The following is a 20,567-nucleotide window of genomic DNA, read 5'->3' on the forward strand; positions in this document are numbered from 1 at the left end:
CACAGTCAACTTAGTCTGAACAAGAAGGATTAAAAACTCTTTTTGATCTCTCTTTGAACTACCTCAAAGGACAAGGGAGATAAATATGTAAAGCAGATTAGGATTAGTCTAGAATGGAGTAATATTAAGAAAATCATCCTTGAAAATTCAGAAGAGACTAAAAACTGCCCTTTTCTCTGCCATTGAGATATGCTCACCTGTGAGTCACACAAATGCTCTTGCATGTTTTGTCCATACAAAAAACTTCCCTTTAACTATCTTTTTTTTCCTCCCAGAGAGAGTCTGCATAACTAGATTAGGTCAAACTAAAAATGCACTGGTTTTCTCTCTCTCTCTCTCTCTCTCTCTTTCTCTCTCTCTCTCTCTCTCTTTGTCCAGTTCTGCAGCAATACTCTAGCTCCACTGACTGATCTAAAGTAGGAACTGGTGCCTCCTGGAAATGTATGTCCTTAGGAAATGTGTTTGGTTAAATCCTCTTTCAAGTACTGATGCAAGTCCTACATGTTCTTGTTTTTTTTCTGCATGTGTTTAGTTTTTACCGTCATATTTCAAGCAGATTTCCATAGGATTTTACAGTTTTGCAGTTGCAACTTATATTTACTTTGGCTGTCATTGCTGATGTTATTATTATCATAACGTTAGCAAAATAATAATAAAAAAAAGCAATTTCTTAGAGGAAGCAGAAATACTGGTCTCTTTGAGGATTAATATGATCTTTTTAGCATGATGGGGACACAACATCTTGGATCTTACTCCACAAAATCAGACAGCTTCACCTCTATGAATCAGTTATTAATTGTGAAAGCAGCAGTAGGTTAAACATTCTCCTCTACTCCACTTTCTTCACTTCTGATAAAGTAAGGTCACTTTTTCCTTCCTTACATAACACCAACTTATCCTCGACTGCTAACAAAAACAACTGCATGGGTGTTTCGAAATGCACCAAAGTTTACATTCCTGAGGTTCATTAAGCCACACCTTTGGGTGTAATTTAGGTTGTTCAAAAGTAGGCACAATATGTTATAACACTTATTTGATGGTATCTGAGCATAAAAAAATTAAAAATCCCACTTGATTATTCCTGTAGTAACACTTAATATCCAAAAACCCCAACAGCTTTTAAGGGGTTAGCCTTTCTCTTCTCAGATGCTTTAAGGAATCTGACACAAATATTTTCTACAAGCTCCAGCAAATGAACCCAGTGTATAGAAATTGAAGTGTCTAATCTAATCTGTTGAGGGATCTGTACCACATGCATTACCCTGACATTTAAAGTCTCATAGTCAATGACCGGTTAACCAAATCTGTCACTGTGACAGACATGTATTTCTACATGCTGTGCCACAACTTAATCTTTCAGGCACAGTTTAAGTGAAGTATACTGTAGTACAGTGACTCAGAGTCTATAATGTCTTTAATGAAGAAATTTCCCAACTGGTATTAAGACAGATCATTTTGATTGCCATACTTGCAATAAAGCAAAATAAGGTGAATTTGTCGACTAAGCTATACGCAATAGATCAGCTGTTAGACTGCATAACTCTAGTTATCTTTACAGTTATTGCTATTATTATGTGCGGTTACAATCCTACACATCTTCCCTTTTCCCTGATACCAGTGTGTGACTTTCTGGAAGTGAAGGCTGTTTTCAAAATGTCAGCTTAGTGCCAGATCTGAACTTCTAAATTATCTCTTCTGACACCTTGGGATTACTGTACATCACACTGTAAATCTGCTATGAATCAGAATGTTATCTTATATCTCTGGATGCTATAGTAAATTATAATGTCTTTCATAACTCCATGCATTTAATACTTTTAACTAATTAAGGAAAAGAAGGAATTGTTCTATCATGATTTGATTTCTACCCTCTTGTTTTCTTCTGTGGTGTTGTTTGCTTAACAAGGACAATGATTTTTATGTTGAACTTGTCTCCAGTTTTCTGCACTGGCTCTTTCTGGCTGCTGCCCCCAGCTTGGCCTGACTTGCAGAGTCCCAGAGCTGACAGGTAGGGTGGTGCATGCATACGTTGCCATCTATTTCTTTCTATAAAGCAGGTTATCTCCATCAGAGAAAGCTCTTGCCATTGGGAGGAAACTTACCCTTTGTTTATACAGAGAAACATCTCGGCAAGATAGACTTTATGGATTCTTGTCAGTGTAGCTAAATCCACTTGGATAGGCTGATGGAGTCCTAATACTATCTCCAGCTACCCTGGAGCAGTTGGGATGTCCTGGGGAGCAAGTACTTTCTACACAGTCTTCATCCTACCCTTTCTTGACATTTGCTTTTATTAGACAGTGTCAGGCTTTGTTAAACTTTTTTTTCCTGGAGGATTTCTTTGTTTCTAAAGCTTTTCTGCTAGCCCTCATCTACCCCAGTCAGTAGTTCTGCCTCTTTGAAGAAAAAAATATATATGCTTTTGATGGATAACAAGAGACTTCTGCCATGGTGACTCAGCAGCAATTACACTGCTTTTTATGCAGAGTTTATTAGGATGTTCCAGAGAAAGAGCTGTGCAAATCTAGCGCGTAAGCTCAGCAATTTCACTGCAGCAAGAAGGACTAAGTCATGATGACTGGGATCTTAGCAGTAGGTCCATAATCAAATTGAGAATTGGCATTTTAAAAGAAGAATCACAGGTCTTCTGACAAAGAGTACCAACTCTTTAAAACCTAGGTTACTATGTTCTGTGCTTCAGGCTGAAAAGTTTAATGCCAGATCAATGTGATCTGCTAATGGGTTCAATAAGGTCCCTCAAAGCTTTAATATTCTCAACGGAATGCACCCTCCCCCCATGTCTGCAATTACTGTCACTGATGGAGATAACACACTCCCTGAATCTAAGTAGAAGCAGCTGAGATGTTTGTGACACTTGGGGCAGACTTTACAGGAGCACTTCAAGCATTGCTTGAAAAAGGTCTTAATGCACTTCATATATTTTGAGGTTGCAAAGAACAGCATTAAATAGTCACATAGGGGAGAAAGAAAACTTGTTAAAAGGTCCTCAATTTATTAGACACAGCTTGATGTACAGACTCCTATTCTTCAGAGACAGCATGATGTGCAACTTGATGGAAATCATGAGAAAACAGTTACACAAAAGGGCTGGCTAGCAGCAAAAAGAGGCAACATTTTAAAAACTCTCTATAAAAAATAAGTAATCAGCTTGATGGACCCAAATCCATTCCATAACTTCATGCCTCTATATCCCATGAATTCCAAAAGATGTTTTCAGTGCATTATTTCCCTCGGCTAGGTTTCCTTCACAGTCTATTTATCTGTCCCACTTGCAGTGTGCAGCTCAAGCTATGCCCACCTTGCCTCGCACAGGCAGCACCCCAATGCGGGGCTGTCCTGAGGGAGCCCCAGCTTGCAGTGATCCTTTGCCTTGGGGTGCCTTTGTTTCCAGCCCCCGTCTGCCAAGTATCAGTGGCTTTCCTTTGGTTTTGCTTAACTGGAAGCTCAGCTAAGGGCTCCCCGTGGATGTTCACACCAGTAGAGAGGGAAATACCAGGCTGTGGACAAGTTGGGAGCGTGTAATCCCCTGCTCTGGCATCCCATCCACAGTGGTAAGGGCCCTCTCTTTCTAACTAATCTGACCTATTTTTGGGGGTTAAGTAAAAAGAAGAAAAGGGGGAAAAGGAGAACAGGAAAGCAAGGAAAAAAAAGATAGGAAAGGGAAGAAGAGAAAAGGGGAACAGAGGAAAAGGGAAAAGAAAGGAAAAGAAAGTAAGAAAAAAGAAAAATGACAATAAAGAAAAAGCAACTGAAAAGAGAGAAAAACGACTGAAGTCATAAAGAAAACAGAAAAAGGAAAACGTTGAAAGGAGAAAAGGGGAAAGAAAACAGCCTCTCGAAGAAGGTAGCGCTCGGCGATTACCGGCGGCAGCGGAGCACGCCCGCCCCCGCCCGCCCCGCCGGACCCAGCGCGGGCGCTGCCGCGGGGCCGCCTCAGCACGGCCCGGGCGCGGGGGCCGCGGGGCGGGGCGCGGAGGGGCGGGCGCGGGGCGGGCCCGCGCGCAGGCGCGGTGGGAACCCGGGGCGCCCCACGCGGGCGCTCTCAGAGCCTCGGCGGCGGCGCCTGGCTCGGTAGCGAGAGGGGTGCGGGCCGGAGCCGGAGCCGCGGCAGTGCCGTGGCGCCGCGGGAGGAGGGCGGGAGCTGGAGACGTGCCCCGCTCCACTCAGCCCATCCGCGCTCTCCCCGCCGCTCGCCCCGCTGCCATGGGGTAGGGGCGGCGGAGCGGGGGGACGCCGTCAGGCTGCGGCGGCCGGCGGAGCGCGGAGCAGCGCCCCGTGGTGCCGGGGGGCGCGGGGGTGGCGCGGCGGGGCTGGCGCGGGAGGCCAGGCAGGGCAGGGGGCTGCCTCGGTGCGAGAGCGGCGGCGGCAGGCGGAGAGATGATCGCGGAGTTGTTGAGCAGCGCCCTAGGGCTCGCCCTGTACCTCAACACCCTGGGCGCCGACTTCTGCTACGATGACAGGTAGGGCGGGGAGCGGCGGGGGTGGGGGGGGGGGCGGGCGGGGGCTGCCCACCTGTTGGGAGCGGGGTTTTTGCCGTCCCCCTCGGGGTGTCCGGGGTGGCGCCGGAGGGTCCCGGTGGCTCCTGGGCTCTGGGTGGCCGCGGCGGCACCCGCCGCTCCCGGGGCTTTGACAGCTTGGACTCGGTCCTTTCCAACCCCAAGCAGCGGGAAGGGACCCGCCGCTCTAACTTGGCATGTCCCGGGCTGATCCCTGATGCGCGGTGCCAGCGGGGCGGGCGGCCGCCTCCCCTCCCGTCCCGTCCCGTCGCGGCGCTCCCCCGGGACCGAGCCCCGCGCGGGAAGTCGCCCCTGCTGCCCGGCTGCTCCCGGGAGCACAGCCCCGCCGGCGGGACCGGCGCGGGGCTGGCTGGGGCTGGGCTCCCCACCTGCTCCTCTCCTGGCCGTACCTGCCCACCAGAGCTGCGGGAAGGCGCTGTTCGCAGGCTGGGGAAATACCGCTTTGTGCCTTTTCCGGTGACTTAATCTGATAGCATTTAAAACAGATGCATAATTATAATGTATTAGGGAGAACAGCACGCCTGGCTAAACTTATTAACCGTCCTGGGGTGATTCATGCTCCATTGGAATTAAACCGTCCAAAAAGTGAGCAGGGATTGACTTTGACAGCTTTTCATCAGCCTCTCTCTATGGCCCCGGGTGCAGGCGGGCGAGCGGGTGCTCGGCGCGGCTCACCCTACCCCGCCCGTCCTGTCCCGGCAGCGCGTCTGGAGTCCTCCGGGAGCTGGCCACCCGTAAGGGGTGTCTGTATGCGAGGGAGTGACTGAATGCCCCTGGGTGGGATGTGTAAAGCGGAGGGTCCCTGCGGCGCGGTGCAGGTTCCCGATGCCCGCGAACTCCAAGCAGCTGTCCGGCAGGGTCGATGCCTTGGAGCCTTTGATGTGAGAGGGGGGACGCGAGGAATCGCAGTGAGGTGGGATTGGGTATGTGCCTGAGCAGGAAGATGTTTGTCGGGTGAGCTGAACTTCCCGGCGCGCTGATGGGATGCAAAAGGGTCAGATCTGTCCTTAATTAGGCATTTGCCTTGGGAAACAAGTTGCCTGTCCTGGAGTAGATTAGTTACTAAACTTGGAATTTTCCTCCCTTAAGCGATATTACAGTGCACCTGCCGTGTTTAAGGATCTGTCACCGCTTCCAGAATACTCCCCTCTATTTTCAAGGCTTGCTACTATTAAATCTATTATACTGGAAGCAAATGCCAAGTGTTAGTCCTGGTCTAGGTCTCTGGCTGGAAACAGAGTTGGCTGCAGAATGTGGCAATTCAGGCTTCAGCCCTTCAGGTCATTTACATACACTTGAAGCCTTGTGAGCAATTAAGTGGTTTTAGGTTTCTGTGAGTCTTCCAATTTCCTACAATGATTTTTCTTAAACCTATTTTAAAATTTTGAGACTTCATTCACAAACAATAAAAGAAAAAATTAGCTGTTACTCTGTAATGGGAGGTCTGAGTTGGATAAGTAGAAAGTAGTGAATGCTTTGACACACTGATACTGTTTTAAACACCTTGTTATAGTTAGGAACTTCAGGAGTTGTGGAATATTTATATACAACATATATATATATATATATATATATATATATAATCCTATATAGCATATGTTGCAATGTTTGGGCAAAACTGGGTTGTTTAAGGACATGCTTATAAGCCTGTCCTGTAGGCCGGTTCAAATTGGTTAGACATGGAAAGCAATTCGAAGTACAACCTGGTGCTATTGATGTGGAGGTCAAGGTTACTCTTGATCTTTCCTGAGTGTGCTTTAATGCAGTTAGAAAAAAACAGCATTTGAGTGTAATTTCAGAGAGGGTGGAAAAGGTGGAAAAGGTAATCTCACACTGTCTTTGCTAGTACTAATCCCAGGCTATTTAGAAGGTGTTCTAAAATACTGTTTTGTTTATGTGTTTACCTCCTAGCTAAATAAAGTACTGTCATTGTAGCTAAGATTTAGGCATTCACTAGAGTGCTTTGAAAGCCAGTTAATAGCATTTCTGTATGTGGGGGTCATCTAATTAGGATATTTTTCAATTGCAGCACTGGAAGGGACAAGGCAGAAATGGCTGTTTCGTGCTAGTAATTGTTGAACTAGAAAGGTTTATCTATTCAAAGAGGCAGGCTCTCAGACCCGAAGTATTCTTTCAACTGTAATCACAGGATCTTGCTGCCCTGCAGGAGCCCGCTTGAAATGTAACACTAGAAAAGGAGGTTGGTGCTGGAGCTGCAGGACACAGCCCTCCATGAGGGAGATGTATCATGCTACTAACTTTAAGTGAATAAAGATTTTGCATTTAAGCAGGTAACCTGCAATGTCTTGTTTCAGGAGGGCAGCATGTTGCCATGGCTTTTTCTGCTTCCTTTGCCATCATATTGAAATTACATCAGACTGTTCTCTTTTTAATATAGTGATCAAGCTTACTACATAAAGGCTGTCTGTAATTGCTTTCTGTATTTTTTTACGTAGGTTGGGCAAGATTAAGTGGCATCATAAAACTTCTTATAGCAAAATCAATTTCCCAATGGTAAAACTTAATATTTTACCAGCAACATGGCACCAAACCAAAGACTATATGGACAGTGACATAACAAACTTGCTTGTAGTCTGGGCTTTATGACTCTGTATCAAAGGATTCAATATTTTATTTCCCACCCTTCACCCAATTAAACTGAAATTGAATGAATTTAAAGCCTGGGGAAGTTGAGTGAGCAAATGTACATGTTCTTACTTTTGGTCATTAGTCTGCCTAACTTGTTGTTTCTTTCAGACTAAGCAGATATATGGCACATGCATAATCAGTACAAACATGTGATATTTTTGATCAATTGACTTACCGATTACTTTGAATGAAAGTGACAGTCTTTAAACTCGAGAGCCAGTGTAAAGAAGCACTGCTTTTTTTTTTTTTTCCTTCCATGTAGGTGTAGACCTAGAAAACACAAGCTTTTGCCATCCTGGTCCCTGCTTCTATAATTCTCACAGACAGCTGTGATATTTCCTAGTTACATGTGAACTACGAACCCCCTTGTTCATCTAGGAGCAAATAGATGTATTTTTCCCTCTTTTTACTTATTTTTTTTTTTATTTGAAGCTGAATGCAGCATTCAGTAACCCAAAACAAGAGATAATGAGGGAAGAGGTGGTGGAAATATTTAGATGTTGATGTAATGCCAGAGTAGCTCACATTGCTTGATAATAAAGGTTTGTTTATTGCTGAGCAAAATCATCTTGGAAATGGTAATGGGGTAGGGAGAAATGCAATTGCCATTCCTGCAGATGCATTGAAGATCTTGCTTGTTGCACTGTGTTAAATCCAGATTTTTGGCAGATTAAGGAGGGCTAATCTCTGCACACGTAGTTCGTGTTTCGTGCTAATATCTACCAGTATTACAGGAGGGAAACCCATTGCTACAATTAGGCTTACACATCTGCATTATTATTTTTCCTTGCCATTTAAGCCTCCTCTGCCCCCCTCCCCCTCCCAATAAGCAATTTGATCTGCAGGTGCCTTACATTGAAGCTGTAGTCCTTCATGTGACCTGTGCTAACTCAGACAGGTCACTGTCACGTTATAGCTGGAGTGTGGAAGATTTAGTGTTCTGCGTATCTGAGGTCATGCATTGTTAAAGCGAACATGTCAAAAGCAACTCATCCATTGAGGCGTTCCTTTCTTCTCCTAAATGTCAGAAGAAAGGCATATTTTAAGAAGAGTAAGAACCTTTAACCTCAAGTGATGTATTTTCTCAAGGACACATGGACAAAACTTGTGCTCTGGAAAACGCGTACAGACATGTCTGTGTCCATGTAGGTCTCTTCCATGAGATTTGGTAGTGCAGACCAACTTTCTCTAGCCTGTACTGCATTTTATTTAGCTGACCTGAATGAGGCAGCCTTACTGATGGTAGAAAATATCCATCAGCCTTGTTTCAAAGTTGCTGGGCAATATTCCAAACTGCGTTGAAGAAATCATGATAAATGTTTTCATGCTGTGGTGTCAGACATGCAAAATTTAAAAACAGGCTGAGCCCATACACATTTGACGGTACCTCTGTCGGGTCTGCCACATGAGATTTAATCTAGCAAGTGACCCAAATACGTGCACTAGAAGAACAAGTGTAAGTACACTGGGGAAAATTGCTCGCCATCTGTCTCCTTGTTGTGTGTGTATATTTGATTATTAATTTACATTTCTGATTTTTATGGCCCCTTTTTGTCATCTACTTTCAATTTTTCAGCTCCAACTGCACCTCTCCAGTAGCTTTAAGTAGCTTCAGTTTGCAAGTGGCTGAAAACTGAATTCCAACAATGAGGTTGGTTTGGGAAGACACAGACTAGTGTGTGTTCTCTGTAGTGTTTTCTCTTTGTCGCCTCTATTCTGTCTTCTGCATGCTAGTTTCAAACCACCATAAAGATAATTTGTATATGAAACAGTGGCTTTTTAACATATTCATGAAGGAAAAAAGTAACCTGAAGAAGATGCCTAAGTAACTTGGGCTGTGTAGTTTTCAGGTGTTGTAGTTGAGTATTGACCAAGTGAACCAGTAACTAATGGGATGAACCTGGCACAATAACAATCTATTAATATGATACCAGTTTCATTTATAAATGCTGAACGTAACCTGAAAATACGTTTGGATTTTGATTTTAAAAGGGTTTGTGCATAAAAAGTTGTGTTAACTGAAAGACTTTGATCAAAATATGAAAAATGTGAAATCTTATTTTCATCAAATATTTTTATTTTTTTATTTTATTTTTTTTTTCCTTTTGAGATGTTATAGTATAGAGATTTTTGGAAGCAAAAAAGAAATTATGCCCCCACAGGCTTTCTTGTTGCACATGTAACACTAACATAAAGCATGTCACTTCTGGTAGCTGGTTCAGAGAATAAATTCATGACTGTTAGCAGACGGAGAGTCTCCCTGAGTCACTGATGGGATGTGCCTCATCTGCAGGAAGTTCTTCCAGCACACAATGGAGTTACAAATTGAAATGATCAGCTTTCTCCAGCATCTCCCATATGTATTCCAGCTGCACTTCTGAATCCTTAAAGTTTGCCAGAGTGAAAGTCGCTGAAAAGGCTCCAAAGTATCTCATCTCAATTTGTTAACCATCTGATAGCTGCAAGAGTGATGAATTAGAGCTCCTTTACTTTTCTCATCTGGAAGTTTGCCTTTCCCTTGTTGTTGGCTGCTAGGACCTTTTAAAAATTTTTTCTGTGAAGTTGACTGAATCAGACTTTGCTCTTTGTTTGTGGAATTTCTTTCTTTAGCTGAAATATTTAATGCTGAAGCTGTAGATGCAAGCCTGCTGCCAACCTGGGGTGAAAGGTGCTCCAAATATACAGTTGGAAAAACAGAGTAAATCAGAAGACAGAGATGCTTATTGTTATTGTTACTTATGTAAAAGTGAATCTGTTCTTTGCACCAGTGTTTTAGGTTAGATTTTTAAAATTTTTATTTCTAAATATTTTATAGGCTTTACACAGCTTTTGGGTTAACTGTCTTCTTTTTGGAAAAGAAACCTTTTTAAACTGTCCATTTCCCTCAATGTTCTTTTAACTCTAATTTTTGTTGAAATGGTTGTTTCTTTTATCTGGAGACCTGAACCTTATGCTCAAAGTTCTTTGTTCTTTGACCCTCAGATTTTTAAATAAATTTGGGAATTTCTCTTGACTGTGGAAGCCTATGCCTTTGGGCTTGGCAACCTTTGAACTTAAACTGCTGTCCTGCTTGGCGTGATTGATCGTATAAACTCTCCTTATCTTCATTTAGGGTGGGAGCTTGCTCTGTGGGCAGGTTTTTTAAGTCAGGATGGCAGTAGAATTTCACATCTATAGATCAGGTTCTTAGGTCGTATGCTTACAGTCTCAGGATAGTCCTCCAGACTTGAGATATTTGTGTTATTGTTTGCACAGGCAGTCCCTCCCCGCTAAGAGGGTGCAGTTTCTTTCCCAGTTTCACCCTCTGCAGAGCTCCATACTAACCGTTTTTCCCCAAAGGCTAGCCCGCTGTTAAATGAAACTTCAAGAGTCAGAAGAAGGTGTTTTTTGGAATGGCATCCTAAATATTACTTAGCATGTCAACACTACTACTCAGTTTGTTACTTCAAGACAGTTGAAATATTTTGCAGACCTGTGAATAGCTTATAACAGACATCTTTGAAGGCAGCGACATGCACTTGGCTTCGTCTTCAGAGGATGCTTCAGGCTAGCGCAGGGTTGCTGCTGTTTGTGTATGACAGCTTGTTGTGAAACAAAGAAACAAGCTGGATCACTGGGGCAGCAGCCAAGGCTCAAGTAATCTATCAATCTCTGTTTCACTTCAAGGAAAAAGAAAATCGGTAAATCAGACTGTTGAAGCTGATGAAATTTTGTCAGCCAGCCTCTGTAACTGGGGATGGCTCGTTGATGATGCTTTACCACACTGGCCTTTCCTGGCCTCATTAAGCTTTGAGAGAGAGAAAAAGTAAAAGTGGCTTCCTTGAATACTAATCCTTGTGTTCCCTAGGACACTGTGAATTACTCTGTTAGCCTTCGTTGTCCTAGTGGCTTCATGAGGAGGTTTTTCCAGAATAGTGGGAGGTTTCAGTTGGAGGGATATAATACTCATTTACTGTCTTCATGCCCCTTATTTTCTTCCTCCCTTCATCTTTTTAATTGCTCTTTGTTTTAGAATTATCGTGCTTTTAGCTTAAGATGTTTTGTCTTCTGTATCTTTTTTTATCCAGTGGTTTATTCAAATGGCCCACATTGGTTCTTCAAAAACTGTTAAGAATCGGTGTAACCTCTAAAAACACATGTGGGTATATATACTATCATTATATTAAATAGCAGTATTTTGTTGTATACCTAAAATTTGAGACCACATCTTTTTTGGCATCTGTCTTCCAGCAGAGAGCTGGATAGGCTTCTCATTAGTCTGCCACAAAGGCTCCTTAATTTATTTGCAGGGGTCACTGACTGCCTGAGATCATTTCCTTCTCGGCAGGATTTAAGCGCATTGGCCTCAGGAGCGCTCCTAGTCCCAGCTGGCCCAGAAAGCCAGAGACTGACAGGTAATTGAACCAGGATTTTCCACATGATGGTACAAACCATTACTTTCAGATGACTGGACTGGTCTGTGGCATCCCCTGTTATTCACCAACCTGTCAATAGACCCAGAAAAGCGTGCCCTGACCTCTGACCTTGTGGTTCAGGGGAGGACAGGTTTCTCTGAATTTAGCATCCTGTTCCCGGGGTACGTATTTCTGCACTTAGCATTACTCTAGGCTATTTTGCTAATGAGAGGATTGTATAATTTTAACTGCTGCGTGTTTTAGTTAGCTAGTCCAGTACGAGTTCAGGAACAATGCGGTAAGTGGTAGCAGAACTATAGTAATTGGTAGCATCTTTGCCAGTGCCTGGATGCTATTTCCATGCAGCTTGGTAATTTGTGTACTTAAAAAAAAATACTTGAACTCTTGAAACAGGGTCATGATTCAGTGACCAAAATGGTCATCGAAACACGCCCACTCAGCAGCAGCCTAAACTCTTCCTAGATCTCTGTCCCATCTTTTCTTCCTACCTTTGTGACTTTTTATATATAGCAGTTAATAACTGGTGCTGGGCCCAGGAACCAGACTCTAGACTTCCCCATCATCACTGTAAAATGACCTGCCCCCGGTGTTTAGGTGGGAAGTCAGTCTTTGAACACTCTCAAATACCTAAGTAAAAGATACACTGCATGTGTTTATCTGCAGTCCCAACTTAGAAATACCATTTCATTTCTGTACACAGCATTTCCAATTGCTTGGTTACCTGCTCTGAGTAAGTGTAACTTTAGTTTTTAACTGCTTTTCTAAGAATTTTCTCTCCCTGTGATACAAAGGAATGTAGCTCAGAGTTGGATGCTCTGTCAGTTGGGTACTTTTCTTTAGGAGGTGGTGCCTGGCTAAGTGCATAGACTTCCAGTGTTGTGATGCATCAGGAGTGCCTTTTTCAGCATCCAGCCTCCAATTTCCATGCAGGAATATTTCACAGTTGATGCTGTTTAAAATAGTTCTTAACGTTTTCTCAGCAACTATTGAAGCTGGTAGTGGTTATTTACTTTGGTACTAAAAAACCCACCATGGAGTTCCAGTGTATGAATAAAGCACTGAAAAATACTTTTCATTGGAAATAGTCTCTTTAGGTTGATGTTTGCAGTGGTTTAAGGTGACATAATTACTTAGTGGAGGAGGGAAAAAAAGAACGCTGAGGCACTGGATGTTGTCCATTATAAAGATCTTTAAGAATTAACACTGGTACCAGGAAAATAAAACTTGTCTGTAGATATGGGTCAGCCAAGCCCTTTATTGTGGAATATCACAGTTAAAACCAAGCCCAGAAATCCACCCAACCAACACCAAACTGTTTGGTTTTATCAAAGAGCTCCTTGATATGTCTTCATCCAGATTCCAACAGGACATAAAGGACTCCAGGAGACAGGCATATGTGTAAAAGAGATTGATGTGCTGAAGATGCCTCTAGAAGGTAGGCAGAGGAGGTCTGCCCTATTGTAATTTAAATTCTAAATATTCAGCGTGTGGCTGGTTTTGGAACCATGTGTCTTGCGGTAAATTCTGTGCCTGCATTTTACCCCAGGATATTTCCCTGAGGTATGTTGTAGCACACCCAGAGTTCAAGCTGCTGTGAGGGTGTGAGTTGTCAAACTGAAGTTCTTTACTGTATTAATGCCTATATACTTGACAGTCGCTTTGCATTGAAATATACAATTCATGGGGTTATAAAGTAATAGATCAACATCTTGGAGGCAACATGGGGAGAACTGGAATTCCTAATCCAGAATAATTTGATTTTTTTGCAAATGAATAATTTTTTTCTGGTTTCTTGTATGAAACCTTGAAGTGAGAATTCATTCCAAAAGTCTTCTTCTGGGACTTTAACTTTGGTTTCTCCAAGTCTTTTGTGCGTGTGTAGTTGGATTTCGTTGTTTTCAGAGTGTGTTTTCAATGGTGGGCCTTTGAGAAGACAATGGGAGGATCTTGCTGCCCAATGTGCAAAGCAGCACATTAAATATACACTTAAAAATCTCCTTTTTAAAGCTCACAATGCCTGTACCTTTATAGGCTGTTCGGTAGTTTCTCTTTTGTAGACTGATCCTCTTGGTGCTTTTAGCCTTTATGTGATATTGTAGAACTTTGGAAACTTTGGAATGTCCTTGGTTTCATTTTACAGCCTGTCAACTTTCCTGGGTCGCAATCAGTTATGTTTGGCTGGCTACTTTGTTTTGGGGGATGTGTACTTACTGGGCTACTTCGAGAAGGGGATTAGGTCCACTTGGAAATTCAGATGAGATGCCTGCAGTCACCTCTGGCCTTTAGAGTAGCTTTCCTAACCCAAAATAACACTCTGGATTTCTGTTACTGAAGTGGAAGGAGCCCACACTTTGAGTGTGACTCTGTGGTGGAACTTGTAGCTGTTGTTCTCTAGATCATGAACCTTCTGCTATATACCCTTTTTTTCATGCTTCATATGATTTTTAAAAATAGATTTTTTCTTTTAAAATAAAAATATATTTGAAGGAATGCTGTGCTGTGTTTTATCCTGTCATTTCCAACAGTTATGTGAAGATGAAGGTGCTGTCATGTTCTCTCTTGTATTTGATACTGTATTTATCTGATATGACTGCTTAGTGTAGCAGAAGTGTTGATTTTTTAAATTATTTTAATAAAAAGATAAAGAAATTAGGCTTAGAAGTGAGGCAGGATCTTAAGAAACCCTATTTTGTGTGTTATACATCAGCACCCTAGATACCACTAAAATGAGGAGAATATTTATGTCTCTGATTAAGCCTCTCTGTATTGGCCCATCTGACCTTGTTCATGCCAGAATTTAGTCAGTGAATCTTGGGCAACTCTTTGAAATAATTTGTGAAGCTTGGTTTGGAAGTTTGGTTTGAGAATCTCTAGCAAGGTTGCTCTCATTCTGCCATCCTTTCTGTGGCTTTCCAGGCCTCTTCCCAGCTCCCATGCCAAAAAGAAATATTGTACAGTTCCTGGGAAGATACTTCTAGGTATGGTATGCATCTATCTATGTATTTCCTTGCTGCAAAATCTTGAATTATAAGAAGAATTTTCTGGTAATAAATTCCATGAATTTTTGGTGTATGTGTTTCATTTTCTTCAAACACTTTCAGTTGTACTTGAGGAAACTTTTAAAGGTTGTTTTGTTTGTGGGTGGATTTTTTTTTTAAAGAAAAGAAGATTGGTCTGGCAAAACTAATGTTAGTTGCAGAAGAAAGGTTTCCTTTTTTAACTAATTATTTGTAATTAAACTTCAGATCTTTTACATTTTTATAATTAAAGCAGAACAAAACTTAGGCTTTTTAAATCACTTTGATCTGAATTGAGGTTCCAGTGCCAAAAAAATAATTTAAATGCTGCGTGGCTGTATAAATAAAACCTGATGAAATATAAAGTACTAAGAGAATGATGAAAAAATTAAATCAACTAAAATGGCATTTTTGTGTCTAGCAGCTTTCATTTTATAGCACAAATAGTTCTTAATAGCTTCTTTGTTATACTGGTATACTTGAATAAATTTTCTATTTGTGTGAAAAGATGTAGTTTATGTTCTATTCCATTTCACAGTACTTTCCTCATCTCTTGCATGTAAATCACTTGGCTTGTTAAAAATATTAGTATTTCTCTTTAATAGACGTCGTGCTTCTGGAGAGTTCTCCAAATGCTTTTTTATTCAGAAGATGGAAGACTTAAGGGTGGGGAAAGGCCACAATGAAGATGGTTCCTCATGTTGTTGGCCTCATGCTAAAAAAGCCAGACTCAAGCTGGATCACCCCAGAGTTCCGTCTGTGCTGCTGTTTGCTGCCAGGCATGTTCACGCTCTACCTGGGCTCTGAAATGGGTGTTGAAAGCAGCTTTGCACCAGCGTTGCGTAGCTTCAATTCCTGTTATGGTGATGTAGCTTATGGAGTGTCGCTGGCAGGTGAAGCCCAAGATAGATGCCCTCTCCACCTGAATGGGCTTGTGGCTGTTTGGATGTGTCCCTAGTGACTGTGCAAGTTACTTTATCTCTTACTGCTTCTGCTTCTCCTGCCCTGTTCCTGCTCACGATGTGATTGCAAACTCTTGGCAGCTGTAGCCGCATCTCTTGTAGGTCCCTGGCTGTCCGGTTTCGTGTGGCTCGAGCCTTCGTAAGGGCATCTTCATAATAGCTGTGGGCATCTGGCTATTTTAAATTGATGGCTTGGGCTCAAAAAAGGGGAAGTTTTTTTATATACCTTCCCCTTTCCATAGAATTGTGAGGTGTCTAAATGCTGTGTAGCCAGAGCAGGTTGGCCATGGTTTCTTTGGGGTGTGTTTTGCTCTACTTGCTTCATTAAAAAACCATAGAGGTTGTGGAGGGTCTCATTTGGAGATAATTCAAAACCCACCTGAGCACAATCCTGTGCACTCTGCTCCAGGTGAACCTGCTTTATTTGGAGAGTGTGGAATGAGGATATGCTGGACTAGATGATTCCAGAGGTCCCTCCCAACACTAGCAATTCTGTGAAGGTCTCACTAAATCTGCTTTGTTTAATGATGAATGAGTAGGTTTGTATGTGTTCAAAGCAGAACCCTGGATTACCCTGATGGACTTGGGTAACTGGAGCTTCACGCCTGACTGATACAGGGTTAAAAGCAAAAGTAAGGACTGGGTGTCCAGGGAGCAAGGAAGCTAGTTGGTCCTCTGGAATTTAGAGCCTGCTTCTAGTACATGACAAAAAAAACCAATGTAAGGATATTAATGAAAAAGTTGATGTTTATAAGTTAACACAACTGATCTGCTAAGCAACAGTAAACCTGTGAGAGAATTTGCAGGAAACTCTTCTCCTCTAGGGGACAGTCAGCTCACTTTTCTATTTTTTTCCTCAGTGTTCCACTTTGAATCAATGTGAGCAATCGTGTCTGAGAATAATTAAAGGCCACCTTGTTTAGGGGCTGGGTGATTGTCTGGTGAGGTGAGGAAAGAATCCCACAAAAAAGAAAGGCCTTAAGAAATACTGGCTTTCACCTATTTGTGTGCCACATATCTAGTCTGCTAGCTTGCAATACTAATAATTAATATTTGGTATTTTACTCTTGAAAAATGATGAAAATACTGACTGTATAGGAACACCTGTAGCATTTTGTCCGTATATAACTAAGATATGTACTCAACTTACTGTAATTTTGAGCTATTGACTTGATGTGTATGGAAATAAACTGGTTTTGCAGGAAAAAAGGTTTGCTGCTCTCTATGCAGCTTTAGATCTCAGTGCTGCTTGGGGATAGTGTTGGAGAAGAAGTCCTGTCTAAGCAGGAAAATTGGATAGTACAAGTCTGCAGGTACCATGATGATGAGTATCACCAAGATATACATATCTTGAAAGGCTCTGATGCAGTAGCTTGAAGCAAGGCACCACCCTGTTAGGCACAGTTTCCAGAAACCACATGCTGTGCATGATATTTAAATCTACCAAATTGGCTCTGTGCTTGGCTTATTCTGAACGTCTTGCAGACTGAACTTTGTAGATTCTACTGAGGCTCTCTGTATTGTAACTTATTATAGGCAAGGAGTTTAGGTTATGTTCACACTATGTTAATTGTTAATGATGCGAAAAAGTATAAGTTTATTTTAAAGCAAAAAGATTTAAAACTCAGTTTCTTACTACTGAATCCTAGTATGAGTGTACTGTTTTCTGAGTAAATAAAATTACTCTAAAGCATGTAAATAAAGAACTAAAACACAGGTAAAATGTAAGAACGGAAAAGATTATGGAATTTCAGAATAAAGAGTATTTTATTAATACCTATGCCTCAGTCTTTCTGTAAATATTTAAGGAAAAGTCTAAGTGACATGGATGAGAATTTGCAGTAATGGGTGTGATTAAAATAATTTATCAAAATTTTATATCCTTCTGGTCTAGTGTAATTGAAACAATTCTGTTTAAAATATAAATTGTACTAGATCTTAGTGTGGGCAAGGATGTAGGCACATCTGTTCATTGTGTAGCACAGTAGGTGTGATGGCCGAAGGTTTTTGCTTTGAACAAGGGCACTGAGAGCACTTTATTTTGCATACTTTCACAATAAGAAATCGTGGGGAAACATCTGTGTGTAGAGTATGAAAATGCATGTTATACTGCTGTATGTGGCTGAGAGGATATTAGTGGAGAGTATTTGTTTTCCATCCTCATTTTTCTTGGACTGAAATCCTATATAAAATACATGAGGTAGCAGAACACAGTCCTGTTAAGGAAGAGCAGATACTGTGATAGTTCTTAGCATGGACCTGAAATTTTACCACTTAGTCTTTGCCAAGAGTAAGTGAGCACACTTGTAGAATAAGCTGCTCAAGGAAGACTGCTTATCATGCTGTATTTTGTAGTGTAAACCAAAAAAGAACCCTATTCATGACAGGATAGTTGCATTTAATATGCATATTTAATTGCACATATGATAATAGACATATATATATATATATATATAAGACATAATTTTTCATCCTGTCTATACTTGTATGCTATCTTATGTCTGCACTAGCGGCGCTGGTCCTGGATAAAGTGAAGGGATGGACCCTGCAATCAGTGACTCTTCCAACAGAGTGATTAAATTAGTATCAAATTATGCCCTTGGGAATTTCTAAGCTTATAAATATAGTAAGGAGTATGGTAATCAGAAAAAGCAAGTTTTTTTCTGTGTTCAGAGAGTCCTTATTTCATTAGTCATTGTTCTGAATTCCAGCAGGAAATTCTAAGTTTTTACTTTCTGCAGCAAAGAAACAACATTGTCTCATGTTGTAATTTTTGGGTTTCCTTTTTTTTTTCTGCTGAAGGTCAGCAGTTAGGTACTTGAGTCGCCTTACACTGTCCATGTTAAATAAAACTAAATGAGAAAGCAAATGCAGAGATTATATTTCAGTTATTGTTTCAGGAACTGACTAAACCTTGATTTAATTGAATTAAATTTAGGTTGGTTGAGTATTGGTGCTGTTGTAATTAAAGAAAGAAAACTGCAGCTTACTAATATGTTTTTCTTGTACCTGCCTGAAATTTATTCTTTTTTGAAGTACAGATGATCGAGTGAACTCTCCAGCTAAGCAAGGTCAGTGTTTGTGCCTAGATGATTATGCATTAACTTTTTCATGCTTACTGGAATGGAAAAAAATGAGCAGATTGGAGAGAATAAATAGCCTCCTTAGTAATATCCAAAAAGGAGGAAAAATATAATTTAATAATCTGCTCTAGTAACGATCTTTTTATTTTGTCCTAGGTTAGTTAAAGACAAAAGCAAATCATTTTGTGGGACCGACTTGCCAGTAAGAGATAAAATGGCAGCAGTATGCCTTGGCTTTGCTGTTGGGACTTCAGTTTCACAAATGCTTGGACATGTGTTCAGCTTTTCAGATGTAAATAGTCCCATTAGATAAAGTCTGGGTCCAACTGGAATCAATGGTAAAACCTATGGCAGTTAAATAAGGCTGGAGTCTCATGAATGAGTTCAGTGTGACTACTTTGTATACGTAAAGTTAAACACATGGCTAAGTGTTTGCAGGATAGAGGGTCTGCAAGGGTACGAGAATAAGACCCTTGCGACGCAGTTTGAAGTCAGACCTGTCTTGCTACGGAATGATGGAGAGCCACAGTGAGGAAGTAGGTGAACATTTAGTGCATAAACAAACACAGTATATAAAACATCATAAATAACTACAATTCATAAAATGCTTGGTTGGTCCTGAATAATGAAAGTAGTGAAAATGTTTATGGAATGTGCTTGTTCTTGTAATATATTTTTATTTTATATTTTTTTGGCACAAATACATTTAAGTATCATTATTATGTTTCATTATTCAGAAGAACTTAGTAGCTCGAGACTTTCATTTGGAAGAGGAGAGGTAAAATAGAAATTACAGGGCAGCCCCCCTGCCTCCTCCTCAGCCTACTACTCAATCACAGGAGTCATGCAGTATTTGATACTTATGTCAACTGTTTTAATCATCATGTATATTAACTACTTAATTTCACCTCACACTTGATAAAGAAATGCTGTGGGTATTGCCATAACTGTGATGGTTCTCACCATCCAGATGTTTCACCAGTTTGCAAATTCGATTTGGAGCCGCATGTGCATCAAGACAGCTGTTATATACACTAACAGATCTCTGTCTCTCTTTGTGCAGAGCATCTTTGCGGAGCCTATTTTTATGTTTCTTGGTGAGAAATAGTATGTGAATGACTGTCCCCTTACAATCCTGTGAGATTTAGATAAGTGCAATTTTCCAGGTTTTTGAGGGAGTCATAATTTACATTTCATAACACACACAACAAGCAATTAGCATGAAGTCTTATGGCAGCCTGACAGTCCTTTGTGCTTGTGGAAACAGTTACACAACAGTGCATGTGCAGATAATGTTATCAGGTGCCTTTTGTGTGTGCTCACTTGTTTTACCTGGAGCATACTAAAAAGCTGCAACCTAATACTCATCTAAACTCAACCTGCTCTATTATATGATGAACTTGCATAAAGAGAGAAATGTTGAAGTCTTAAGAAAATAATAGTTACTATTCATTGTTTTAAATGACCTTATTTTGGCATGTTCAGGCTATTTTTTGTTATGTCCATGGCTTTAAATGCCAGTGATGGGAGGAACACGACCCCCTGGGTGAGGTTAGATTCAGGCTGCAAAGTTTCTGTCTTTGCTCTCTCTCCTTACAGGTGGGTGTAGAACCTTATGTCTTCTCTGCATTGGAGACTAATACTGCCTATATGTTTGGAGAATGGAGAAGTATATACCAGCTGCATTATCCTGCTGATTGTACAATCCAGTTGTTGGGGAATAGACAGCGAAGACTTGGTGTAGTGGGCAAGAAGGAAAAGAAGTAAAGCAGTAAGAGGTTTGACATGGATACAAAGCTCTTGAGCTGTTGTTTGCATCAATGTCTGGGGCAAATACTTCTTCAGTTTTTACTCAGTGCTTTTTGGGTTTTGGTCTGATAAGATGCTGATGCAATTTCATTCA

The 20,567-nt window shown here is 41.3% G+C and overlaps 1 protein-coding gene across 3 annotated transcripts in view; it reads left to right on the top strand.

Moving 5' to 3' along the window:
- The first annotated feature begins 4,358 nt into the window (after positions 1–4,358).
- TMTC2 (transmembrane and tetratricopeptide repeat containing 2) overlaps positions 4,359–20,567 on the top strand; it is a 245,782-nt gene continuing 229,573 nt past the window's right edge. For 2 of the 3 annotated variants that reach the window (XM_017804514.1, XM_017804515.1), the window contains exon 1: positions 4,359–4,481. In XM_017804514.1, coding sequence (XP_017660003.1) covers positions 4,399–4,481 — 83 coding nt within the window. In that variant the 5' untranslated portion in view covers positions 4,359–4,398. The remainder of the gene's footprint in view (positions 4,482–20,567) is intronic. The other variant, XM_017804517.1, reaches the window with a different exon arrangement.

Source organism: Lepidothrix coronata, unplaced genomic scaffold (genome assembly GCF_001604755.1).
Source record: "Lepidothrix coronata isolate B3197 unplaced genomic scaffold, Lepidothrix_coronata-1.0 Scaffold9, whole genome shotgun sequence".
NCBI lineage: Eukaryota > Metazoa > Chordata > Aves > Passeriformes > Pipridae > Lepidothrix > Lepidothrix coronata.